General features: G+C 36.8%; 3 protein-coding genes across 12 annotated transcripts in view; 1 reads left to right on the top strand and 2 right to left on the bottom strand.

The window, feature by feature from the left end:
- Positions 1–7753, bottom strand: part of ano3 (anoctamin 3) — a 34210-nt gene extending 26457 nt beyond the window's left edge. For all 8 annotated transcript variants that reach the window (XR_006927111.1, XM_046858841.1, XM_046858848.1 and 5 more), the window contains exon 1: positions 7577–7753. Coding sequence is in view for 7 of the 8 variants with exons in the window: in XM_046858841.1 (XP_046714797.1) it covers positions 7577–7622 (46 nt within the window). In the remaining variant the exon portion in view is untranslated. The remainder of the gene's footprint in view (positions 1–7576) is intronic.
- A 10318-nt stretch (positions 7754–18071) lies between these two features.
- LOC124392142 (zinc finger protein 675-like) lies at positions 18072–21193 on the bottom strand. The gene is made up of 4 exons (XM_046858856.1): positions 21005–21193; positions 19720–20392; positions 18723–19258; positions 18072–18460 (listed from the first exon to the last, which is right to left on the bottom strand). The coding sequence occupies exons 2-4, from the start codon at positions 20385–20387 to the stop codon at positions 18192–18194; spliced, it is 1473 nt and encodes a 490-aa protein (XP_046714812.1). The 5' UTR covers positions 20388–20392; positions 21005–21193; the 3' UTR covers positions 18072–18191.
- Positions 21194–22014: 821 nt separating this feature from the next.
- Positions 22015–25690, top strand: LOC124392147 (small VCP interacting protein). Of its 3 annotated transcripts, XM_046858864.1 has the most exons (6): positions 22015–22166; positions 22476–22545; positions 23580–23630; positions 24109–24155; positions 24533–24646; positions 24733–24759. In XM_046858864.1, the coding sequence occupies exons 2-5, from the start codon at positions 22477–22479 to the stop codon at positions 24597–24599; spliced, it is 234 nt and encodes a 77-aa protein (XP_046714820.1). In that variant the 5' UTR covers positions 22015–22166; position 22476; the 3' UTR covers positions 24600–24646; positions 24733–24759. The 3 variants fall into 3 exon arrangements, with proteins under 3 accessions (XP_046714820.1, XP_046714819.1, XP_046714818.1); XM_046858863.1 differs by lacking the exon at positions 24109–24155 and having other exon boundaries at positions 22029–22166; positions 24733–25690; XM_046858862.1 differs by lacking the exons at positions 22015–22166; positions 22476–22545; positions 24109–24155 and having other exon boundaries at positions 23133–23630; positions 24733–25690.
- Positions 25691–25958: the final 268 nt, after the last annotated feature.

The following is a 25958-nucleotide window of genomic DNA, read 5'->3' as shown; positions in this document are numbered from 1 at the left end:
ATATAGTGTAAGGCAAAAAAAAAAAAAAAAAGGAACACTCACTGAAAAAAACAGTGGGTTTGCCACATATAATATATTTACATGTATTTCAAAGATAAAACAATAAAAAGTGTCATCATTTGTTTAGAGAGATTCTGTGTTTTTTTATTTATAATATAAATGATATATTTTTTTAAACATAATGTAGGTTATAAACATTATTTTATATTATATTTGTATTTATAATGGTATGTTATGTTGCATTTTGTTCATCAATTAAATATAAAATGTATTTAATTTAAAAAAATCTTTTTGAATTAAAATGACAATTTATTACTATTTAAACTTAAAATGAATTATCCTTTAGTTAATTTACTCTGGATTTTTGCACATTGGATGGGATGAATCTGACATTTTGCATTTTAATCCTGGAGACATTTTCCTATTTTTAGACAATGTGCAGGAATCAAAAACCAAAGGCAACACAAAGTCACTTTGGTGGTCACATTTTTATGCAATCATGTTTTTACTAATTGAAACAGATTTATAATAAGAACAAAAATAATATATAAAATTACTAATTAATCTAATGTGCAATCTTGTAATCTTGCTGTAGGCTGTGGACTTTGATCTAAACCTGGATTATTAGGAAATAAATCAAATCCCCCGTATGAAAAATGCTAATGGCTAATAAAATTGTTCACTTATTTTAGCATTCACTGCTGAAAATGTATTTAACTCAAATGTGTTAAAGCAAAAAAAAAGTCTAGACTGCCCTTGGGAACATATACTTCTTGAGAATATGATGTGAGAGTGAATGCAATGAAAGAAAAATTAGGTCAGTGGGTTCCACTGCTACAATCTTGTCTTGTAAAGTCTCCAGGCTTTACATTATTCATCTGTCTTCTTTTAGAGCCACCAGGGCTTTATACACACCTGCCCCACTAACATAATTTAAATCATCATAAAACTAGAAAGCAGATCTGAACAATTTGTACATACTGCTTAAAAAAAGATAAAGTATCTTAAAGTTTCCAAGTTTTAAATCACTACTCCTCACTCTAAGCTTTTGACACAGAGAACACCTTTAAACTTATTGCCCCTTTACATTTATATTCTGTTAAAACCAGAGACAAAATATGTTGGTATGATGGATGGCACATGTACAAACACATGCAAAGCAAACACATTAATGTATAATGTAAAAACTCAAAGACCTTCCTCAGACCTTTTCTCTCCTGTCGGTAAAAATACAAACTGACTTTCCCACAGCATGAAATCTTGGAGAAGCATGACAATGGGGTAATTACTATGCTAATTATGCATCTCTCTCTCTCTCTCTCTCTCTCTCTCTCTCTCTCTCTCTCTCTCTCCTTAGTCATTTGCTTCTTTTTCTCCGCACAATTGTATCTGAATTTAATAAATCTCTGTATATTTGTCTATACAAGCCACAATACACTTTACATTACTATATGATGAATGAAATATTATTTGCATTATTTGTATATAAACTCAGGGTGTTCTTTTTCATTATACTCTAAGATCATCTTAAATTACGATCTGACTTGATGGAAATGGATGTTTTCATACACACAAAGCTCTGTGTGCGAATGGTGATGTTTCGACCAATTACTTGAAAATTAATTAAAGTAAGTAAAAGCCTCTGAATGCATGATGACAGCTGTCCATCATGTGTCGCATGAAGATCTGTGGTAGAGAATGGTGTTGGTAACAGATGGCACTTTCTCCATGCCCGAATACATAAAGGAATTACTCTCATCGGCCTTGTCATACTGTTGCATTAGTGAGACAGATTAATCAAGATCGTCTCTCTATGTCTATGCTCTTGACCCTGGCCTGTTTATCTTTTCTCATCTCACAATGCCCTTTCCAATCCAGGTCAAATGTACTCAAATATTCTCTTATTTGGTTCAGATTCTATCCTTGCCGTTCACATCTCATTTAATTATGTTATCAGTTCCTCTTTTATCTCTTCCTTTATCCCCCTTTGTGCTTTGATCATTGTGATGCAGACCAATTTAGACTAGCACACAGAACAGTGTCCTACAATATTTGCATAACATTGAAAGCCAAAGATAGCTGCTATCCCACAGCATGATAAAAAAATATAAAATTTCTGGTATCAAGGTATTACGCAACCATGTCAAAGCACCCAACACGTAAAATTGAAAGGAATTATTTAATAAAATATAGTCTGGAAAGATTTTCTTTCAGCGATAGCTTTGATTTTAGATTTTGAATGATTTTATGAATCTTGTATTTTAGGCTCAAGTGCAAAATTTTTAACATGGAAATTTCTGTCCATAAATGGAACCAGTAATAAAAATATATTTAGAAAGAGAAAAGCACATTGTCATAAATTAGAATTTTAGCATTTGCATCTGTGAAGCCAAAAACATTTTAACATTCTCCCTTTTATGCATTCAGGAAAGTTGAGGGAAATTGTTGCTCTTCTCATTATCAATACATACATGAGAAACATACTATAAAACATTCACTGAAGCACCCCCTAATCAAAATCTAATTTAGGTATGTCATGATCCCTTTTCTTCTTTGAGCCTGATTTAAATAAACACCTGAAGTAGTGCCATATTTTCAATATTCAGTCAGCTCACAATATAAACTCACCCCCATCTGTGTGTTATGTAAGTGGACAGGTGGCTGGCCTGTGATTGAGGCAGTGCTGTTGAACACACATATGCACATGCACACGTTGAAACTCACAACTGAGGAAATGACAAAATCACATCTACCCTCTGCACAATCTCATTCCCATTGTCACCTCACCCAACATATTATGATTTGTGGAAACTGCTGTTATCAGTTAACTTCCATCAGTCAACCGATAAAATTGTTACATCTTGTATCCTCATCCTACATTAAGTATGTTGTTTTTATGTCATGCTTTTCACAGTGCTGCTGGTGATGTTGGCTTCATATCTTGGTGTGGTTATTATCAGCAATGTCTGTGAGTCATGCAGTATGAGGACTGCAACAACAGTTAATTTTATAATCAAGGAATATGTTTGCACATTGTCTCTTTGTCTCACATGATTCACTACTCCAATTATAATCTATTACAGTTTTTCTCAGTTGCTTTAGAGCATTTCTCGTATCATCCTTAATATTTGCAAACCAGTAAGTGCATTCTCAAAACAGTTTGTACAAACAGCACAAAACATTGGATTTCTTGCAAAAGTATTTATGTCAATGAACGTGTCATTTCCATCAAAATGAAAAGTCCCTTTGTCATTGTTCACAAACAAAATCATCAAAATGTTTACTCATGTTGTCAGTATGATGGTGCACAGTTTCAGGATTTCTTGATATAAACTACAGTTTGGATTACAGTGACTGAAAATGCACAAAATTTGCCTTCCTTCTGTACGGCATCTATGAATTTCAGCAGCACAAATTCATTTATTTGATGACATATTTGATTTATATTGATTGCAAGAGACTGGACAGGATTTACACTTTGACTTTACTAAACAGGTGATTTGTTTCTTAGTTCAGAAATTGTAATTATGTGTTTTGCTCTGTCTCCAAATGAAGGTTCACAAGATTCACCTTTGACCTGTTTTAGATAACTAGTTGATTATTGGTTGATCTGATGCCATTCACTCACCTTCATTAGTGATATTCAAGATTCATCTGCACAATTCATCAATCCATAGGTCATAGACTTATAACTATTTTTTTTTTTTTATTAAAAGCTCACACTAGACTGCAGCTGCTGACCAGAATCACTTCTCTCCATCCTTTCTAAAATTCTTAAATATGATGTGTAGATAGATTCTCTCATGATGGGGTTTGTAGAATAAATGTGTAGAATAAGATATTACTCTTTCTTGCCCGGAGTGACCCAAAAGCGTCTACCAAATATAGCTTTAAAAAGGCACATTCCACAAGTCCTGACCCTAGTCAGCTACTAGATCAGTCAAGCTATCATTTGTCCTAATCGTCCCTGAACATTTCCAACCTCTTGGCCCAATTCCTGTATTCCCCTAGTCATCCCTCATGAGCACAGCATGAAGAGCATGCATTTTTGCTCATGCCAACTCTTATTGGTGTCCCACAAATGCCAGAATGTGGTCAGCAATCATTAAAACACTGATACTTGTCTACAAAGCCAAAAATAAAACATGTACTTTGAGGGACTTATCTCACACCACTTAATTCGAGCCTCTAGCACATCTTAACTTGACCCACCATCACCCAAGGTACAAAGAGGTGTCTGAGCAAGCTTCTGAGCAACTGAGCCACTGGTTTTAAAGCACAGCTGCTGTACTAACATAGGGGTGCAACACTACACTGTTGAGAACAAACTTTTTAAATAAATATTACAAATATATAAATAACTATAAAGACTTTTTAATATAACCATTGTAAACCAATGTGCATTTTATCTGTATTAAACTAAATATATAAAACATCGATATAAACATTCAAACTGTATTACATATTTTAAAGTGTCACCATATGGTATAAATAATGTGTATAAAATCTCCATAAAAATATTTTTTATTTGAGATTAAAAAGAATCGACCAGCAGTGCCTAGGGTGAAAATAGAGCTCAGAATTTTGTGATTTCAATCTTGGGCAGTGTAGCTGCCAGCAGCAAAAGGACAATGTCATTTGAAAGTTAGCAGACACCTATTATGCATTTTGGTTATTGTAATCTGGAGCTATTGGGTTTAGTGTGCTACCTATTTATATATTTTACCTCTATGGATTGCACAGACTGGGACATTTGCTGTTCAAGCAGTGCAATTGTAAAACACCTATAGTACTAACTTATATCAAGGTTTTAGTTGAAAATAGCATGAGATTGTATTTTGATAACGATTTAAAGAATTTTAGCATGGTTTACTTCTGTTTTCCATATTGTTGATATTGTTTTTAGAGCATTTTGTCAGACTGCTACTGATTTTTTTGCTGTGACCAAACTTTATGTTGCTAGTGAAATCAGTGTGTGAAATCTGATTTTCATTATCTTGTTACATTATACCCAGCAGCTTTGCACAGTTAATTAAACATTCTCAAAATACATAAAACAATAACATTATGATTTTAGTCCATGCTGAGGTGTTGCCTTGAAGTATATTACATTCTGCTCAGATTAATATGCTGAAGTATGCAGCTACAATTAAAAAATTCCAATCACATTTCATCCTGATTTTTTCTCTGCCGCACCAACCTTTGAGTTTCTCTCGTTCACTGCTCTCAGATTCATCATGCTTGTCCCAACTCACTAAAAGATTTTCCCTCACAAACACACACACACACACACACACACACCTTTTTCACCACAACCAGAAGCAAAATGTTACTAAATCCTATATTCGCTTGCACTGTTATCCAGCTCTAAGATCAGAGGTGTTCTTTTAATAGAATGCAGTGCACTGTTTGTTTCTTTTAAACTGCTGCTTGTGAGTCAAAACCCCATCAAGAGAAAAGAGAGTCAGTGGCAATTTCCTGTCTTTGCAATTACATCTTTTAGGATAAGACGGTTCAGAATATATGACACTTTCCTGCATTTCTCTCTAGACAACTGCCTTACAGAGATTGCTGTCGGCCATCCACTGCTTCATTACTCATCAGCTCTTCAGCTTCCAGGACACAGCTTTTTTTCTTGCGATAAAATAACAGTTCACCAAAATCACCATAAACTTGTCAGGAACATACAAAAGAACCTCTTATTTAGCATTACAGCTCTTTTTGCCTATTATGCAGAACATTCATCATTCTGTAACATAAACATGAACAGAGTACATATTATTCTCCATTAAGGAGCAGCTGTCAGAGAAACGGACCCATCGTAGCCGCAGCTCCATTCAGTGTCTGCATTTCAGTCTTCTGCCTCAGCAAAGCCCTAAATAATTAACCACAGGGTCATCAGTTCACTGAATTAAACTCTGGAATTAGCTAGGTACATACGTGCCTATCAATACCGGACAGCAATGATAGAGGAATGTCTGTTCTGGGACAGCAGAATAGTGTAGAGTGGCACTATAAATACCATGATGTGTCTGCCACTGACACTGATCAATAAACACTAAGGCGAGTCTCAAATGCAGTGTGACATGGGTTAGAGCAGCAGATTCTGAGCCGTCAGAATCTGCACACTGAATTTATTGCTCTACTTTTGCAGCCAGTAAAGCTAGGGACAGTAGGCATCAACAGTAAAAGTAAGATGTGGGGTTCTTGTAAGTCCAAGTTTGTGTGGCTAGCTGGCAAGCTTGCTGTTTGTTGTGCATCTGATGAATCCAGTCTTCCTCTTCATCTTCATTTTATGAGCTGTCATATTCTATGCCAACAGTTATATTCTTTAAAAATATGTATTGTTTACCATGTTAACTGATAATTTTGCTTATTTTTACAGTAATGTTTTTGTGGAACTGGAAAATTGTGGACAAGCAGAGCGATACAGTGAAATGCCCCAGTGCGGTTCGACTTAATATTAGAATTTTTGCGATGCCCTTGTTCAATCAGATTAGTAAACAAACGTTAACTTTTACATATATAGTCTATACAGTAATTAGATTTAAAACCTACATTTACTCTATACTGAAGACTACCCCAAACCTGCATGACTATGTGTATACCATTGTTACAGCAACTGAGTAAGAACCAGGTGTTTTATCTCTCACAAAGTTTGTCATATATTTCACTCAATTACAGTACAGTTCTTGTTGTATACAACCAAAATTTCAGTGGAATTTACAATATACAGGGTCAAGAGACAAACAGTAAAAAAGGTTCCAAATTGTAGCTTTCCATGTGACTGGAAAATCTTTTGTGCCTTTGGTAAGCTTGTTTTGCATGGGGTGTACCTTTTTATTAGATACATTATTACATCAGTGGTCTAATTATGCTCTTCAAATTGATCCACTGCTTCTCTACTAGGATCATCAGGCGAATTATCTTGACTATACACTACATACACCTCCATTTTTTTGTACAATAATTAACCCTAGATGTTACCACCCCAAGACAAGCATATGTACATATATTTATTTCTGGGGGTGTGCATTTCTATTTCACTGTGCAAATGAAGTAGAAAGTAGAAAGGGAATGAGAAGAAGCAAACTATAACACAGAAACTCAGTAGGAGCACAAATCTGCACCGTGATACTGCGCCAGCACCAGTTATTACACTGGAGAGCGCAGAGAAATGTTCTTCATGGAAACACTCAAGCACTGTCAAAACGCCACTTACTCACTCTCTCACTCTCACTCACACACACACACACACACACACACACACACAGAGAGTTCTATATAGCAGCAGGACCTCTGAAGTGAGGCTCTAATGTGTTTTATGACAGAAATTCTATTCTGCAAGTCTATTATACATTTTTATTCTCACACCTGATAAACAGCTCTGCGGTGGGAAAAGCGACGTGCGTCACAAACAGACACGGAGTTCACGCGCTCAATCTCTCTCTCTCTCTCTCTCTCTCTCTCTCTCACACACACACACACACACACACACACACACACACACACACAGAGAGAGAGAGAGAGAGAGAGAGAGAGAGAGATGGAAAGCACCAAGTACACTAATACCAACCCTTTTGCTGCTTAAAGGACTGTATGGATCCGGAATGATGCACCATAGTGGCGTCCCGTTGAGTTCCCAGAGGTTGGAGAAAAGTCCGCACTCGTAAATAGAAGGTGTATACATCGGGCTGAAGGAAGGAAGGATGGATGGTTGGTGGGATATGCCGTGGGTGTTTCCGCCTACCCAACCCCCTTACACCGAACTGCGCAAACCGTGCGCAAACCGTCACGCACCGAACTCTTGTCGAGCCGTGGTTGTTGTCATAGAAACGAACCGGGGAACAAAAAGTCGACCCGGTTCACCAAATCCACTCGTAATGTGTGAGAAGGACTCGGGTTTTTCCGCTACGTTAAAGCTAATGTGTGGCCAGGACAGGATTCCTCCTCCGTTCTCTCCTCTCCTGTCCTGTCCTGTCCTCTCCTCTCCTCTCCACTGCGCCGTGACGAAAAGCCGAGCGGCCCTGGTGTATTTGACCAGTGTCAGGAGAAAAATGAGAGCGGATGTAGGGGACACCGAAGCATAGTTTGCGTCATATCATTTACTCCGAGCTCAGCATCAGCTTTCAGTAATGAGCGAGTGTCTCTATAGAGATTTCCAGCAAGGGACCAGTTTCCAACTGGCCAACATTTTCCAGTCCTTACCAAACACGCACAAAGTCACGGTGCACGCTCGAGCTGAATGCTCCACAGTATTGGCAGATCTTAACTTTATGGTCCAGAGACCTCCAAGAGCCCATTAAGCATAACCCCAAAAGTTCAAATGTTCCAGTAAATAAACCCAGACCACACTTGCCTAATGATTTGTTAAATTATGTCTCTGAAATACCTTTGGGCTGCAAATGTGTTGGTTTTATATATATATATATATATATATATATATATATATATATATATATATATATATATATATATATATATATATTTGATGTGTTTCCTAGATGCAAAAACTTGACAGCTCCTGCTTTTAGTGAGTTTTAGTGATTGCCATTCCTTTGTTTAGCTACACAAGCTCAGCCAAGAACAAATTGCCAGCACCTCTGAACAACAGTGCACTTGTTATTAATCATCATAGCAAAGGTTCCATTACTCTGTCTTTATAACTTATATTAACTTATAACTATAGCTTTTTTCAATCACCAAAAATGGCATCTCACTGTATACCCACTTCTGGACTTCAATCCACACTCCTGCAGACACAAATATATTTTTCTTTCCAATGCTGTGTAGTTTTCTGATTTGCTGATCAGAAAATGCAAGTCACACAGGTGCTGAGTCTTCTTTTAATGACATGGTTGAGTGGTTTTGACTTATGGGCTACCATGTAATGGTATTGCAAGACCTTTCTATATCAAGATATAGAGGCATTTTTATCCTTTTAACACTCATGCAGCCAAAACTGACCCTTGGTAAAGTCACAAATCATACACAGTGCTGGCACAGGCAGTAAAAAAATGTACAGTGAGATCAAATGATTGATAGGTTTTTATAGCTATACTGAACCCTCAACTGCTTGAGACTGAGTGCCTGTTCCCAATCCAAATACTTAAAAATAAGTGAAATAAAGCAAGACAAAAAAAGTGCTATTAACAATTATATCATGTACAGTATACAACAATAATGTAAATAAGCGTTAATGTTCATGTAAACAAACGCTATCAAATACATTTGTTATATCAGGTTACATAAAAACAATCAATGGCAAGTTATTTTTCTTTGAAAACATACATCCAATTGCCAGTGGCCTATTTTTTATATTAAAAAAATAAGTATTACATATAATTTTTACATTACCCATTTTGTCTTGTGGAACATCCACGAGATGGGTTAGCTCCTGTTATCCCTTATATTATCGCCAATACAAACATTTTACTAAGCAGCCTTAGTTTTCTCGTCTTCCTGATAATATAACAAAACACAGCTTGTCATGTTACAGAGCAACCTAAAAAACACAAACTCATCTGCCATGAAGACTCCTGTGGTGGAAAAACTGTTATTAATTGCTAATAGAAATCTTTACAGCATGTTGTAATATGTTTATTATGAACATTATATTGTGTAATAGTCTACATACAAGTACCTGTGAATTAGACCCACAGAACTGAACTGTACCAAACCCACACATACACTTACTCAACTGTGTGTTACTGAACTGTTACAACCTGAACTCACTCAATGCTCATTTCAATTCATACATGTCCATGTCTTCAGCACCACCCATGTTATATTATAATCATATTATACTGTTTACATGCTGTTTTGCACACCTATTGATTGCTGCTCTTGCTGTTTTTGCACAACATTGTGTTTATGTTTACAATACACTCATTTATCTTCCTCTTTTGCACATTGCACTGTATAACGTATTATACAGTAGTTTTACTGGTCTGTGCTATTATGTGTTTGGTATATATATCCCACACTGTCCTGTATTGTATTTTTTCTTGCACTGTTTGCACTAGTTTGCACACAATGCACTTTATTGGACGAGGGCAACTTAAATGTACTTAGTCCTTAGCTCTGTTTCTGTTATGTAGCTCTATGTAGTTTGATGTAGCTCTGTGTTGTTTTATGTAGCATCAGGGTTTTGAAGAAACATTGTCTGTGTACTGTGTCAGCTTTATATGGTTGAAATGACAATAAAAGCTTCTTGACTTAACTTGATTAGTTGTTACTATAAACATTAAAACCTATAAAATGTATACTTCCCCTGATGAAGTATCTGTGACTGTGTTTGTAGACACCTTTACATTAAAGTGCATCCATCTGATGGCACCAAAATTCACAGAAAGAACTAGAAAGAGTAAATGTTACAAATGTTGAGGTTTTTAAATTGTATTATATATTGGTATATATTTTTTAAATATTTTTTTTATATTATATTTTATTTTATCTTGGCTGACTACATTTGGAGTCCAATATAAGATTTTATAATTATAAGAAGTTTAGAGGAGGGACATGGGGTATATCGGAGAATGCTGAGGATGGAGCTGCCAGGAAGGAGGAAAAGAGGAAGGCCAAGGAGGAGGTTTATGGATGTGGTGAGGGAAGACATGCAGGTAGTTGGGTTGAAAGAGGCAGATGTAGAGGACAGAGGGGTATGGAGACGGATGATCCGCTGTGGCGACCCCTAATGGGAGAAGCCGAAAGAAGAAGCAGAAGAAGGAGAAGAAGAAGAAGAAGAAGAAGAAGAAGGAGAAGAAGAAGAAGAAGAAGAAGGAGAAGAAGAAGAAGAAGAAGAAGAAGAAGAAGAAGAAGAAGGAGAAGAAGAAGAAGAAGAAGATAATTATAAGAAGTTTTCCGTAACAGGTTTTCAGTTTTTTTGTTAAGGGAACAAAGTCTTGTAAGTGGTAATCACACACATGAATAGAGTTTAAACTGCTTTTTTTGCTACACCAATTTCTCTCTTTACTCTCTTGGCCTGCATTACTCTCTTCCACAGTCCCTTACATTTATCCCTTTCAGTATTTATTTGGCATCAACTTGATTCTGCATGCAAACCATCCTTAAAATGAGCTTTTACAGTCCTTGGTTTTAGGGGCTAATGTGATTGCTTTATGGAGTTAAACAAATGAATTGAATGAACAGTCAAAATGGAGTTGACTAGTGAGAAAAACAGATATCAAGCCTGGGCAGTAGGTAGTGTGAAAAGAGTCAAACACATAATTCAATGTCAGAGGCCTGTGTAAACTGGGCAGCACATTACCACGTACATCACAACACTATCATGGCAGACCTTATGAACATAGGTGTCATTTTCTTAAATCATGTAGGCAATGCAGCACCAAATGGCCACATACCATCATCACAGAGAGAGGAGGGGTGTGTAAAAATCAGAGAAAGGGTGAGAAAGAAAAGGATAGTACTTGAGAGAGAAAAGGACAGGATGAATGCAGTGTTCATAATTAATACAATCACATGTATTATATATGTATCTCTTTTTTGATATGTATCTAAGCGCTATATTTATCTCCTCTTTACTTTGTTTCTTTAATTCTATGATATCCACAACCCTAAATCGAACCATCTGTTTCTCCTGTTTTTTTAGAGCACGTTCTGCTACACTGGCCTACATTATCACCATAACATGCACATTTGAACGTTTGGCTTCTGCAGTTTGTTTTGACATGTAGGTAGTATGAATTTTACTGCAGTGAACTGTGTGTTACTGCGCTAATACTGCCACCTTGTGATGAGAGCACAAAGCTCCACTTTACCTCAAAGGCTTCCACACAATTCCTTTTTACACCATTGGTGGTGTTACAATGATGAGAAGTCTTTGCTTGTACACTCTAAAGACTTTAGCTTGGAATTAATTTGCCCATTTACAAGGATATAAATATGTCGTAAGTAGAAAGAAGTGCATGTAATTCACTCATCTCCTGCAACAACTTTATTGTGGTCAGGGTTGTGGTATGTCTGGAGCCTGCCCCGGGTAACAGTTGGCATGAGTCAGGAATTCAATCCACTCAAGACGGCACTTTATATGCACTTATTGACACCTAGGGTAATTTTGTGTTTCTTCCATCTACCAAAAATTTAGGAGGACACAGGACAACCTAGTGAAAACTGATGAGGAAATGATCCTGCAGTGCTCCACCCTGAGCTCATATCAGCCCACAGACCCTAAAGAGACCACTCTTAGTCAGTACATCATTGCTCTATGTTTCCTGTAATATAAATTATATCAGCATGTAAACTGTGGCCATTATTAACATAATGATTTTAAATACTGTAAATAGTTTATTTTAGTAGCTTGCTGTATTGTAAATGTAAAATTGCACCTAAAAGTATCCAAAAGTGCCTTATACTAGTAAATTCTGTATATTTCAGTTGTCCTTGGAACTACATTCTCAGTTGGACAGAGCTGTGCTAGAAGGCAGATAACCAATTTCCAGTGCAGCTGCCACAGAGGCAGTGTGAGACACACTTACACCTACTTATGCTACAGTCCATCCAGGAATAACCCTGCTGGGCCGGAGAGGATTCTGAGAGAAATACATTACTGCCGTGCAATTATCATCACACTCTGAAAATCAATACACGAAGACAGAGAAAATACCATGGGTTTTAAAGGTAAAGTCAGCAATTTTGGTGCAAGATTGGATGTTTCTGCAAGAATGGCAGCTACAAAACAGAACACATGATTGGCAGGTAATTAGCAATGCCACCTTATCCTAATTGGATGTATGACTGTTGTAGTTTCACTTCCTAAGTGTGAAATATGCCGGAGATCAGCTTCATTCTGCTGTAACACAGGGAAGACTTTGCTGAGTTCTGACTGAACTTTTCATTATCAGTAATATTTTTTAAACATATGATGTAGTTGCAGAAGTGCCTATGTCAGCATTTTAGATCATTTCACTAAAGCAAATGTTATGGTCAGTGATTCTCCAAAGCTAGGCTCCTCTTACAAGCCTCATCTATGTTTAATAAGGAAAAGGATCTCCTTCTCCGTCTGTTAAATGACACTAATGGAGTAGAGCAGGCACCCTGCTTTAAATCAACAACATTCCCTTGATCATTCAATGATAACATGAATTAATAACACACTAGGAGCTTTTCCACTGCTGAAATATTTACCGCATTATCATATCAGCTTTCCAGGACAACAAAACAATCAACAAAGACACATTAAAAGCTTGTCTAAGTCTGAGGCCAGATTGTTTACAAATTTTGGAAGCTAATCAATTGCTTAACAGTTTCTTACCAAGTCCTCTCAAAAATACTAAAATAATTTAGGTTATATTCAATGTATGTATAATTATTTTCTGTCCTATAAACTGGACAACCTCTTTTAGCTAATAATAATCGATCATCACCACTCACTTCCTCCTCCTGTCATGGCACAGTGATTTATCTACAACTTAGTTTAAAATATGTAGTTAGATTCTTCTAATCATCTTCATGGCATGTATTATTCAGATGGTGCAGCATCATCAGAAGTTGTAGGAAAGGAAAACAGGCTCTAATGTATCTCTTCCTGATGGTCTGGTCTGGCTCATCTACTAAGTCATACATCAGAGTGACCAAATGGGTGGCATGATTAACTTTAAATTAATCTTTACCCCAACACTAGCCCAGGTCACACGAGTGCAATGCAATTCACAATGTCTTAATAAATCATATCAGGTTTATAAAAAAATAATAATAATTTTGTAATGAATGTATTCCCCACCATGTCCCCTGTATAACATAGAAAAAGCAACCACAACCAAAAAGAATGCATTAATAAATCAAACCAAAATAATAGCCTTATTTCATAAAGGTAAAATTGCTGAATAATAGGTGATACCCAACCACATCTAAAACCTTGGACATGCCATTAATGTTGCCCCCTTATGCCAAACAACAAGACAACATTAATAGGCAAGTAGCTTTCAGTAGCTAATATGCACACACATTAAATTAGACATTAAATGTCTGAATATTAACTGCTGAGTGCTGAATTTACTTTTGCTCTCCTTTATGTCTTTGTTGGGGATGTATAAAAGTTAAACCACTTTGTTGAGATGACTAAGTTTGAGTCTAATGCTGACTGAGTCAATGTTCAAACATTCCAATGAAGGCTTCACTTTACTTGGACATGGATAATTCATTCCTGCAAGCATCAACACAAGACATCCCCTCAGCATCTATCCTAAATATATACAATATATACATATATATTCTCCTTGGTAATGTATGAAGCGCTATTGAGTGTAGCATTTATAGCAAGAACCTTGGAATACTATTCCATAACTGGCATAATCCTCAATATTCTTTACTGGTTATGCTGCATGTTCACCATGGCCTGGTCTTTTCACGTTATTAGACAGAATACATCAAGATATAGTATGAGAAGGCATCACTTGCGAAGTAATGCCACTCTGGGTGCTTCTATTTTCTAGTTTGATAGTCACAAACTAGTATTATTACACCAGCATCCTAATAAGCTTAGATGTCCTCAATTAGACAAACCTTAAAATGAACAAACAGGTCAGAATAAGATGAACTCATCAGATATATAAAGAGCAATCCAGAAACAACATTTTGCACATTATTATTTCATACAAAACACCATCTCAGTCCACTTAACATTCCACAGAAAAACACTTCATAAGTATCTCAGCATGAAGCATATAGAAAAAAGCAAACATGTTTCAACAGATCAAACAAAGCTCCAATAATCCACTAATCATGAAAAAACTGTTCAGAATGCCTAACACACTACACACTCATACACACAGTTTGTATTACAATTGCTTAATAATGTAATCATTGAAATGTTTTAATCTTATTAATATTAATTTTATTCTTAGAGAAGATGTAAGTCATGTAGCAATAGAAATCTAACATTCTTTTTCTGTTCTTTTATGTTCCATCAGCTTTATACAAACATTTTTAGTCTGTGTATTAATTTACCCCCTTTCTGCCTTTTTTAGTTACACTAAGTACTGTGACTGGTTATCAGAACAAAGCCAAACACTTGTTTAAATGAATACTATGACAAGTCCATGCTGTCACTTGAAAGAACTGAGACACAGAGCTGTCGCTTCTCTGTAACGTTCCACACGGACCTTCTATTAGGTAATAATTAGACCAAGTTTGTGACAGGGGTCTGACTCATAACATGTCACAGTGATAGGAATAGCTGCATTATGCAACAAAGGGATGTATAAGCCAAGACAAGGATGCATGGTGCCAAGTGACAGTGTATCAGACGAACTCTTCTGCTGTCTGACACGTTTGGATTTGCATGTAGTGCTATAAAAGTTACAGTTGGAAATCATTCCCATCAGTCAACAACTTTCTTTTTCATCTATGCATACTCGTTTGCATAGAATACAAAGTTAGTTTGCCATATTTCAGGCTTTCCTTAAATTAATTGAAAGTTGCAAGGAACAATAGCAAGAAGGTAAATTATAGATCTTATTCATTCACTTATCACTACAAGCAAACTAACCACTTTCTCAGAGGACGGATAAGTGATTTACCAGAAAGTTGCGGTCTTCTCTTGTGCTCGAGGTGCACTCCATCCTGCGTGTGTAGATGAAATGTCCTGCACTGTGTGTTGGCTGTGCGGGATGAGGAGCTCTGTGCGTGAAGCCGCTGCAACTCCATCGCGCGGAGGCTGCACGTGTCTCGCGCCTTTCCAGCGGTGTATGACGTATGAGGACGGCAGCTTGCACAGCTGTGCAGCAGTGATACAGAAACAAGTGGGTTTTTTTAGTCACTGTTTTTCTAGTGAGATTTTGTTCTGCATGGCCTGCGAGAGCGCGTGTTGGGATGATTATGAATTAGGGGGAGACCGTGGACTCTTAAAGAACTGGTCAGATGGTAAAACCTCTGGATATTAATCACCGTTAATGTATATAATGACCCTTTACTGCATATCTAATTATAAAAAAAAAAAACTATGTTGCATGTTGTAGCACGCGTGTTGGTTAGAAATTTGCACTTTAATCAATGCCCATAACATGCAGGTTAATCCTGTGCTTGGAATAACTTGAGTAAACTTCCGTCAAATGCCTCTCTCTCATATAAATATATATATATATATATATGGTGGTGTACTTCTTTAAAAAAAACAAAAAAAAAAACCCTTTCCAATCTTTTGTTCAATCAAAGTTTTAAAAGTGTATGTTTCTTCGGTTTTCAATTTACATTTCTAATTGTACAGCTTTAAGCTATTACACCTTCCCAGTACAGCATGATCTTAAATAATGTTTAGCTACCAAAACTAGATGCCACTGAACACACCATTGAGACGACTTTTGTAGAGAGGGTACTGGGTAACAACCATAAAAACGTAGCAGTTTTCCAAGTATTATTATCATTAACTACACCGACATTGATCTTCAGGGCCTTCCGCACACTCCGACTGCAAAAATACCCACAATTACTGCTTTAGTGAATGAACCAAATGCAGGAACACAAGTATAAATAAGGCAGAGGTGTCATTCTAGAGTTTGCAAATAAAGTGTGTAGAAAACGAACACCTATGAAATCTTCTTACTTTGGGCTGAAATAAAACAGAATATGGCAGTGAACAAAACTAACAATGACTATAAATAAAGAAAATATATATCAACATTCAAACAGGTTTTTGCTAAATAATAAAGCATTTCATTAAACCAAAAATGTTTGTAAAAGCAAGTTTGCATTATATAGGTTATTTGTCCATCATCAAAAAGATGGCCTAGCGCTTTTACAAGCTGAAATTTGTATTTTTTTTAACTGAGACACAATTCAAAACATTTTTTTGTAACAAGATTTGCACTACAATTTATTAAAGCTTAATAGCAGCACAATTTACCAGATCAAATTAATATTCCCTTGTTTATATTACTCCAATTTTATTTCCTTTAGACCAATGTGTTCACAAATGTAATTTGGCAATACCGGTGCCTGAATATATAGAAAATTCTTACTGTTCTTCAATCCTGGTTTAAAAAAAAACAAAACAAAAAAAACAAAAAATTAAATTTCACCAAAGTGGATTAATTTTCTAAGTGGTGTTTGAAAGTAAGTGCATGTCTGGCAGCTGCTCAAACAAACGCAATCAGATGAGCTACATAACTGCTATAGCTACATTAATAAAACACACAACTACAGTTTAAAATGTTTAGAGCAAAGAGGTTCATTTTCATACAGCAATTATTTTTGTTAAATAATTAATGACAGTGATATAAAGCTACATAACTATGATGTAGTCTTATTTAAAGTAGGAGTGTTGATTTGATCTAAGAATGGGCATTTACACCAGGGAATTTTTTTAAGATGAAAATAACTATTTATTTGTAGCAGTTGTAGTATAATAATTTCAGTACCTTTGAGTGTATAGCGAATGGGAATATGTATTCAGGCGATTTGCCTTGTTTAAAAGACTAAAAAATGGACACGTCCACTATAATTTGACATGCAATGCCAGTGTTACTGTACCTTCTTAACAATTGGTATTGGGAATGGCATGCCTTTGAAGAATACATGAACAGCACACTGTAACAAATTAAAAGCCAATAGACATATTAACCACATTCACCCAAATCTGGGTAGATTAACATTTCAATAAGGCAAACCCGATACAGCCAAAAGATGACTTCAACCCCTTTCAAAAGAAGGTGAAGGGGCTTGCAGCTCCCAACATTATTAATGGAGGATTTTGAAAATGCATCAAAGGATTTTAAAAGTCAGTCAAAAAGATCTTCATAACTGAGGAATCGAAGGCAATTTGGCAACAGTAATGGGCCAAAATTAAACTACATAGCTGCAAAAACGCACTTTATAGCGCAGATGATCCTAAGCTTTAATCCCTAACAAAAGCTTTGCAGCAAAGTACTAACATTAATAATTTATAGTGGCCAAATTCTGATAGACTTTTCCCCCTATACACTTCCATTTTGGAACTTAACTTTGAATATGTTTCCAAAAACATACTTTCTTTTATAATTAAAAAACATTATGCTTGCAAATTTGATATATGCACTGGCAGTAAATAAAAAAAAAAATTAAATAAAAAAAAATTGTCCAAATACTTATTTCCCCTCAATGTATTTGAATAGAGAAGTCATAAACATCCCTAAAAGTATAAACTCTATATTGTACCATCTTTGCTTGTAAACAGTCTTTTTAGCTACAGGGTGTGTTCACGAGTATTTGCCAGGATGCATTTTCTTCTGATGCTGATGCAAGTTGTCTTTAATTTTAAAAGCTCTGCCACAGTCTGAGCACATGTACGGCCTCGCTTCTGAATGGACAACAACGTGTTTGGCAAGGGTGCGGCTGTGACTGAAGCCTTTCCTACACACTGGGCACTGGAAGGGTCTCTCGCCGGTGTGGATGTTGCGATGCTCCTGTAGCCCTCGTTCCTGAGCAAACGCAGAGCCGCAGTCAGAGCAGATATGAGGGCGCTCACCTGCCAGAGGAAGCCAAGAGCTGTTTAGAATGCTGAGTGTCTAGAATAGTGCAGCATTTATCATTGTGTTTATTTTGAACAGTCATAATAAGAATAAAAACTGCCACATTGTCAGGGACAACATAATGATATACATAATGATTATAGCTTCATTTCAGGTATTGTTTGCATATTTACTACTAAAAAGAATCATGTGAAAATCAATCGATGAGATCATCTACGAATGCATTAGACCACAGTGTCTGTTGCATCTCTAACATACCTGTGTGTGTGCGCTGGTGGCAGCGGAGATTGAAGCGGTCTCTGAAAGCCTTGTTGCACTCAGGACAGTGTAACATTTTCCGATGGACACGGAGATGGTTAGTTAGCTGGGAGAGAGAGGGGAAGCGCAGATCGCAGTGTTGGCACCCCAGACTTTGCCCAGGAGTACATATGTGCTTTCTTAGGTAGTCAAACCTCTTGAACTTGCTACCACAGTCTGGGCAATCAAGTACACGTTTAAATTTTGTTCCTGTGTTTATATTCCCATTCTTATTAGCTCGCCTTGGTAAAGACTTATTAGATTCACCACTATAGCAGGGTCCATGAGACAGAACTTCAGAATCATTTGTAATGAAAGGGGTTCCTTCAGTATTAAGGACTGGCTTTATGTCGACCATTGATGGGGAAAGCATGGCTTCAGAAAACTCTTCCTCTTCAAAATGCTCATCTCCAACTGTAACTTCAAGGCTGTTGCTGTCAGACGGGAAGACTGGTTCTGGATCCAACTTCTTCGGCTCATCTGAGTTAATATAATCCCTGAAATTAATTTAGGTCATATGTCAAGGACATTCATATTTAAATACATCCCCACCTTCACCCTAAACACACACAGAGACACACAAATACTGGACAGGGTAAGATACACCAGTACAGCATTCAAGATCCTGAACTGCCTGTATTCCAGTCAAGTACATGTTTGTTTTTACCCACAAGATAAACAAAACAATACTTGTATTGTATGCAGAGTTTCCTGGAGGTTATAGGATAATGACTAGTAACCACATACTGATTAAGAAAATATTTTAAACAAATATCAAAAACAGGTTTTTGTATATTTTACATTAATTATCTGTACATGTTACGTTATTCTTTTTACCAATATATTAAGCATATTTAGCAATGTTAAATTGAGGGACAGGCTACATGGTAGTTGAGAAAAAAGGGCCTTAATAATGTACCCTTCTGTAGCACACTGTACGATACAGACAGTGTCTTACCTTGAGTAGCCATGCTCAGTATGTGCATCATCAAGTTGCTCGTCTCTGTCTCTGTCAGCCCTGTTATTTTCCAAGAAAGATGCTGCCATGATGGCAGCCTCCTCCATGTTTTGTGGCTGCTCCTCGCTTGTCCTCTCGATCGCATCTGGTGGGAGAAGTGAGAGGAATTTCTGCAGGGCCACTTTTCTCACCACTTCCTCAGAGCTGCACCTTTCAGGCTGAAGCCATTTCTTTGCTGCTTCCTCCACCCCAACTTTAAGCTCCCGCAGGCCCCTGTGAGGATCATACCGGACCTTGTTAAAGTCCCTCCACCGCTGATACTCCAACGAACATGCCTGCCTTCTCACGTCTGTCTTCACAGCTTCATAACTCAGCTCATGATCTTCCTCATCAGATGTCTTCACACAGAGAAGCTTTGCCAGCCTTGAACCCCACTGCCTCTTCGGGAGTTTGCTTTCATCCAGAGCCCGTTCAAAAACAGACAGGGAAAGCTCCAGATCATCTCCGGTCAAGTCCAGCTGTGGCAGAGGCAGCTGTTGTGGGCTCAAATTGTCTGGATGTAAAAGCTGAGCAAGAAACTGTGCCTGGATCTCTCCCTGAAGGGCTACAGCTCTCTGAAGCTGAACATGGAGGTCCAGGAGAGAGCGCAAACACCGGATCACATCCATCTGCTCTGCACTCAGATCCAGAGGAAGACAAAAGAAAGAGAAAAAGCAAATTAACACACCAAAATGGACATTCATGTTTATTAGATTTAATGTTGAAGTGGTTAAATCTGCCATATAGTGAAAAACAGGACATGACGTTTTTGTTTTTGGGGGCATCATATTGATCACAAGATGATTTTAATGCACTACAATAACATGAACAAAAAAACAGAATGGCTTACAGACTTCCCATGGCTTTCTTCTAGTTTTCTACTTAAAATAGTAAAACGTCTCAAGCTTTAGCGGTCATGAACTGCGAGTTCATCGCTAGTATCCGTCTGTGTACAGTAGTTGACGTTATATCAGTTTATATAACAGTGAAGTGTGTTTATGATCAACAATTCTGAGAATTTTAGAGCATTTCCAGGTGGTTGCTGATCTCTGTTAGAAAGCGAGTAATGCTCAAACCACTGCTCTGTTTCCATTTTGTTCTTTTCTAGTAACTACTGTAAAATACTAAGTGCATGAAAGATTTTGTTTTCCCATGTCGTGGTTGTTGGTGCATCAAGACATGACACGAATGACAGAATCTCTTTGGCTACAGCTAAACCACAGTGATTTAACTGAAGTGAACCTACCACACTCCAGAAGCCCGGAGTAGAGAGAATAGGTATGAAGACAACACCAGCTCTGTGAAGATATCTTCTTTACTTATGCTCGATTAGATTAGTAATGTCAGCAGGTCTTCAGTCATGTACAATTTATCTGCTTTTTCTGAAACCCTACAGACGACGCCTGCTTTAGCTTTTATCTTCTTCTGTCTTCGTCTTTTTCTTCTTCTTCTATTTATTTTTGCCATTTAAAGCTGCTATCGCCACCCAGTGAGCAATTTGTGAACTAGCAGATCTGAAGGTTTAGGAAGACCTGACCATTTGACTATGGTTTCTTGCACAATTATTCATTTTTCGTTAACACCTACTGGAAAAGGCTTTATCTCTAAGTAGATGTTTTTCTTGACTCCCTGCTGTAATCTTTGGATAATTTCATCTGAGTTTACCTCTGACTTTGTAATCAGTGACATCTCATTTCACTCAGGACATAATCTGAAACCACACTGTCTTACACACTTAAAAAGACTCTATGGGACAAGCAGACTTCTAACAATATAGTGGTCCATGCCAGAGGCATACTGGAAAAAAAGAGTGGTTTCTTACATAATGGGAATTTGCACTTAGACCAGTCTTTATAAAGATTGCTAAGATGGCACAACCCAAAAAGTCAGCCAAAACATCAAAGTGAGAAAGACTAACTGGGTGAAATAAACTTTACAGAAACATGACATAGCATAACTGGAATGTAAGATTATGAGTAATGTCCTTTCCTATTTTATAAAGTTTAGCATTAATCAGTTACACCAAGAAAATATGAAAAAAAAAACTGTTTAAAGATGAATGTTGTTAACATGAACAATCCTTGTGTCTGAATGGTCTTGTGTAACACTAGTCCTATATAGATCATGGTTGCATTTCCTGAGTGCACTGGAGAATGCTTGCCTGACATGGCTACTCTCAGAGTAGTGCAGGGTACAGGGAGGGTGTGGTTCAAGGTATGTTTATGTTAGAAAGCAGCTCCTGCTCTTCCATGCCGCTGCGTGGCGCTGCTGAGTAACCGAGCAGAGGCGCTGTCTGACTATAACGGGACTGCAGTAACCAGCGACATCCTGACATCTGATAATCCCAACCTGTTTCTTGTCGGCTTTCAATTTATTCCAGATTAGTGCATGCAGGCAATATAATTAAGGTCGGATACTGTTTTTTAATCCAGATGTCTGATCGTATGAAGAAGAGGTTTGGTTGGAATTTGTAGTCTCGTAGTGGAATGTGTTCGCTAGCTGTAGTGTTTACATTAGCTCAGCCAGGCTCTGTGTAGAGTTCAGTAAACTAGCACTCCCAGACACTTCTGTACAGAGAAATGTGTTTTTAGAGACAGTTGACGCATTGCAGTAGTGGTTGTTGATAGACGGTGTTTTGATAAGTGTTGTCAATAATCCTGGTGGTTGTTGAAAACTTTTTGTCGCCGTGCTGTGACTGTCTCGGCTGCCGGCTGCAGTATGGGGATGTGTTTGCCCTGCCTGGGTGGAGCTGCGGACGACGTCGTGGTAACTCCTGATCCTGATCCTGTGAGAAAATCAGATCTTATATACACAATTTTTGTCTGTCGTTCACACACATTATTTATACATATATTTATGTGTGTGTGTGTGTGTGTGTGTGTGTGTGTATATATTATATATGTATGTATGTATGTATGTGTATGGGGCATATTATTTTACTATTATACATGTTATATAATTTAATTACATATATATATTAAAAATAAAATAAATCAGTTGGAGCTTAATTTAATGAGGCATAGAAAAGAAATGCATTTGACACAATGCAGGGAAATTTGCACAAGTAAAAAGTGGTCTTTTTTTTCAATAGGAAATTGTACAGGAGCTTTGAGGATGGATTTGGACTGTAGTTAATGTCAACAGTCTGCTATACTCACTCAGGACCACAGTTTGCTTCTGATCACAGTCACTGCACATCTCGACATGGTTTAGCTGTAATAAACAGACATTCCGTGCAACCCAGATGAGGATGGGTTCCCTCCTGAGTCTGGTTCCTCTCAAGGTTTCTTTCTTGTGGCATCTCAGGGAGTTTTTCCTTGCCACAGTCGCCACCGTCTCATTAGGGACAAACTTACACTTTTAAAGAACATCTTATTAATTTTTATTACCACATTACCTGTGTAAAGCTGCTTTGAGACAATGTTTATTGTTAAGAGCGCTATACAAGTAAAAATTAATTAAATTCAATAGGAAATCAATAAAATGGAAAACTAAAAAGTGTTTATTCTGTCTGTGCAGCACCAAATATTTGGAGACCCCTGCTTTACATTTGCAGTATATTCATTAATGATTTTACATTTTTCTTTAGTATTAGTGAAAATTTTGCATTCTGTGGTGTAGTCATGTGGGTTTGTTACAGTATTTGCATCAGACCTGATTTCCATAGCTTCTTAAGAAAATGTAGGTAGCATGGAGTCAAACAGTATTTGTGTGTGAATTTCCTTAATGACCCAGACACACCCATGTTTGCTTCTCCATACAGTGAAATGTGTAATAATATTTATTTGGCATCTTCATGCGCCTTTCAATTTTATGTGCAGGAAACAAAAAGGAGACAGCTAGCAGAAGCAGCAGAGAAGCGACAGAAAGAGGTAATGGCCTTATTTCTAATTCATTTTTTTTTTGTGTGATGTAGCAAAGTAGATTTACTTTCAGCTTTCTGAGTACAGAGCAGATTATTGATCTTTTGATCCTGCTTTTACTCTGAGACTCTTGTCATTTTTAAGGACATTTCTTTTCGGTTGAATTTTTTGAGCTTCCGACGTGACGTTTCTGTTCATGCTGAAAATAAGTCGCTCACAATAACTCAACATCCAGGCTTTCTGACATCTCATTTAATCTGGGAGCATTATTGGTCGTATAATTCTATGTAGTGATATTTGTTATATGAAGGATGGAGGATCAAACCTGCACCATCATTTTTGTCTTTCTGATTTGATGCCTTTATCGCAACTCAAAGAATAAAAAAAAATAATATCAGTTCATTCCATCAATTACATTTTATTAGAAGGCTTGAAATTGATGCTGGTTTGCCCCTCATATACCTCATATACACTGTGGGCCCTTTAGAGAGTTTCATCAGCACTCAAAGCTCGTCGAGCTGCTAAAGCAGCGCGGTAAGTACAGTACCATTGTTTTTACCTCTACAGTTTATCCGCTGAGTATTCATTCAGCGTCACACTTTCTATACTGGATGTGAACAAGTCTGATAACAGAGCAATTACTTTTAACCACACGTTTCTCAAGTTTTACTTGCCCACAAAACAAAGGCTCACTTTCATCTCCATGTGTCATCCCACATTCTCAGCATGCCTTTGATGAGCACAGTACACATACGCACCAGCTTATATAACATGATACTTTACGCTTTTTTTATTTATAAAATGCAGTTATATTACATAGTTCACATAATATTTTTAGAAAAATATTTATTTCAATCCAAACTTTAGCCTGAGGTTCCCCTCTAACTAAAAGGCTTTTTTTCTGCTTTTAGAGCACACACCGAGGCATCAAGAACCCAGAAGCGGTGGAAAGGAAAAAGAAGAAACAAGAAGAGATAGAAAAACAGGCTATGAGCACGTCAACATCCGGAGGCGGTGGACTTCGGGTAAATCTCATTTGAACTTTAAACCTTTAGCCACGTGTGTAGTTTAGATTCATTTGCATAATCTTTCTGTGTATTTTCTTTCTTAGTGGCAAGTTGGCTAACACAAGATGAAGAAACAACTGGTGTCAAAAAGTGTTTTTTTTTCTTCTTCTGTGTGAAATCTAAGCTGTTGGGTCAGTCTTTGTAGCGCATAGACATTTCACCAAGCTTCCAGCTAAGGACATCTAAAGGATGTAGCTCTTTGGAGATCACGCCTACATTATCATGCTGAGACCCCATGTGCCAACAAACAGGACACTGACGTAACCAAAGCAGCAATGTCTCTTTTTAATACACATGTTTATGAATCACTACTGAGAGATGGCAAGTTCACAGAATGCTAATTGAGAAGGTTCTTGACTTTTAAATGGTACAAATTCTTTAGATGAAAGTAACACTAATGCACATTTCTATTACATTTTATAATGGATTGATGTAAGGCATTTAGCACTCATATTTTAGGGTTAAGCTGCACTCTGCTGTGTTATGCTTAAAGGACTATAGTGCAATATGTTATCTGTTCTGTCAGGTTCTGTATTTGATCGTGAAGAATGTCAAAGCGAAGAATGAATAACAATTGTTTGAATTGCCCTATTTGTTATTTATCATTAGAAACCTATCAACTGTTATTATACTGGTGGTAAATGAAGGTTGCTGTTTCTGTATTATGTTGATTTGTTTGGATGTAGGGCAGAATAATTTGACTCAACGGTTATAAAAGTGTCATTTTCTCATGTGTGCAATAATGCAGCGTCATAGTTTAGTGCACTCAGCTATAGTGCTCCTCTCTTGTGTAACAGCCTTACTGTCACTGAAATGGCCACTGAACACCAGGTACAGCTGTAGTTTTTATATTAACAAGAAGTTTTTTAAGAAATGTAAAAAAAAAACCCACTTTACTGCCAAAGCTCAGTGTGCTTGTTTTTTTTTTCCTGAAGCCTAAATTCTGAAGAGTAAAACGCCACTGCATTATTTTAATGGGCTTAAATAAATACCTTATCATAATTTTGTTTGATTTAGATTTTTTTGTTTAATATTTCAGTACATATACACACAAGTCAGTCACTTGGTAAGCAACTGCTTAAATACTTTATAAATTACATTTTACATGTCTACAATTAATTCTTTAATAATTAAAATATATAATTATATAATTAATTATATAATTTTTATAATAATTGTGTTAACTAACCATTGTGTTATCTAACTATGCAGGTATTTTATAGATATTTTAGATTTTAGACATTGATATTTTTCAAAACAGTTACTTTGG

This window comes from Silurus meridionalis, chromosome 10 (assembly GCF_014805685.1).
Source record: "Silurus meridionalis isolate SWU-2019-XX chromosome 10, ASM1480568v1, whole genome shotgun sequence".
In the NCBI taxonomy this organism is placed as follows: Eukaryota; Metazoa; Chordata; class Actinopteri; order Siluriformes; family Siluridae; genus Silurus; species Silurus meridionalis.
Note: the sequence above shows the minus strand (reverse complement) of the source record. Positions and strands in the feature narration are given on the sequence as shown.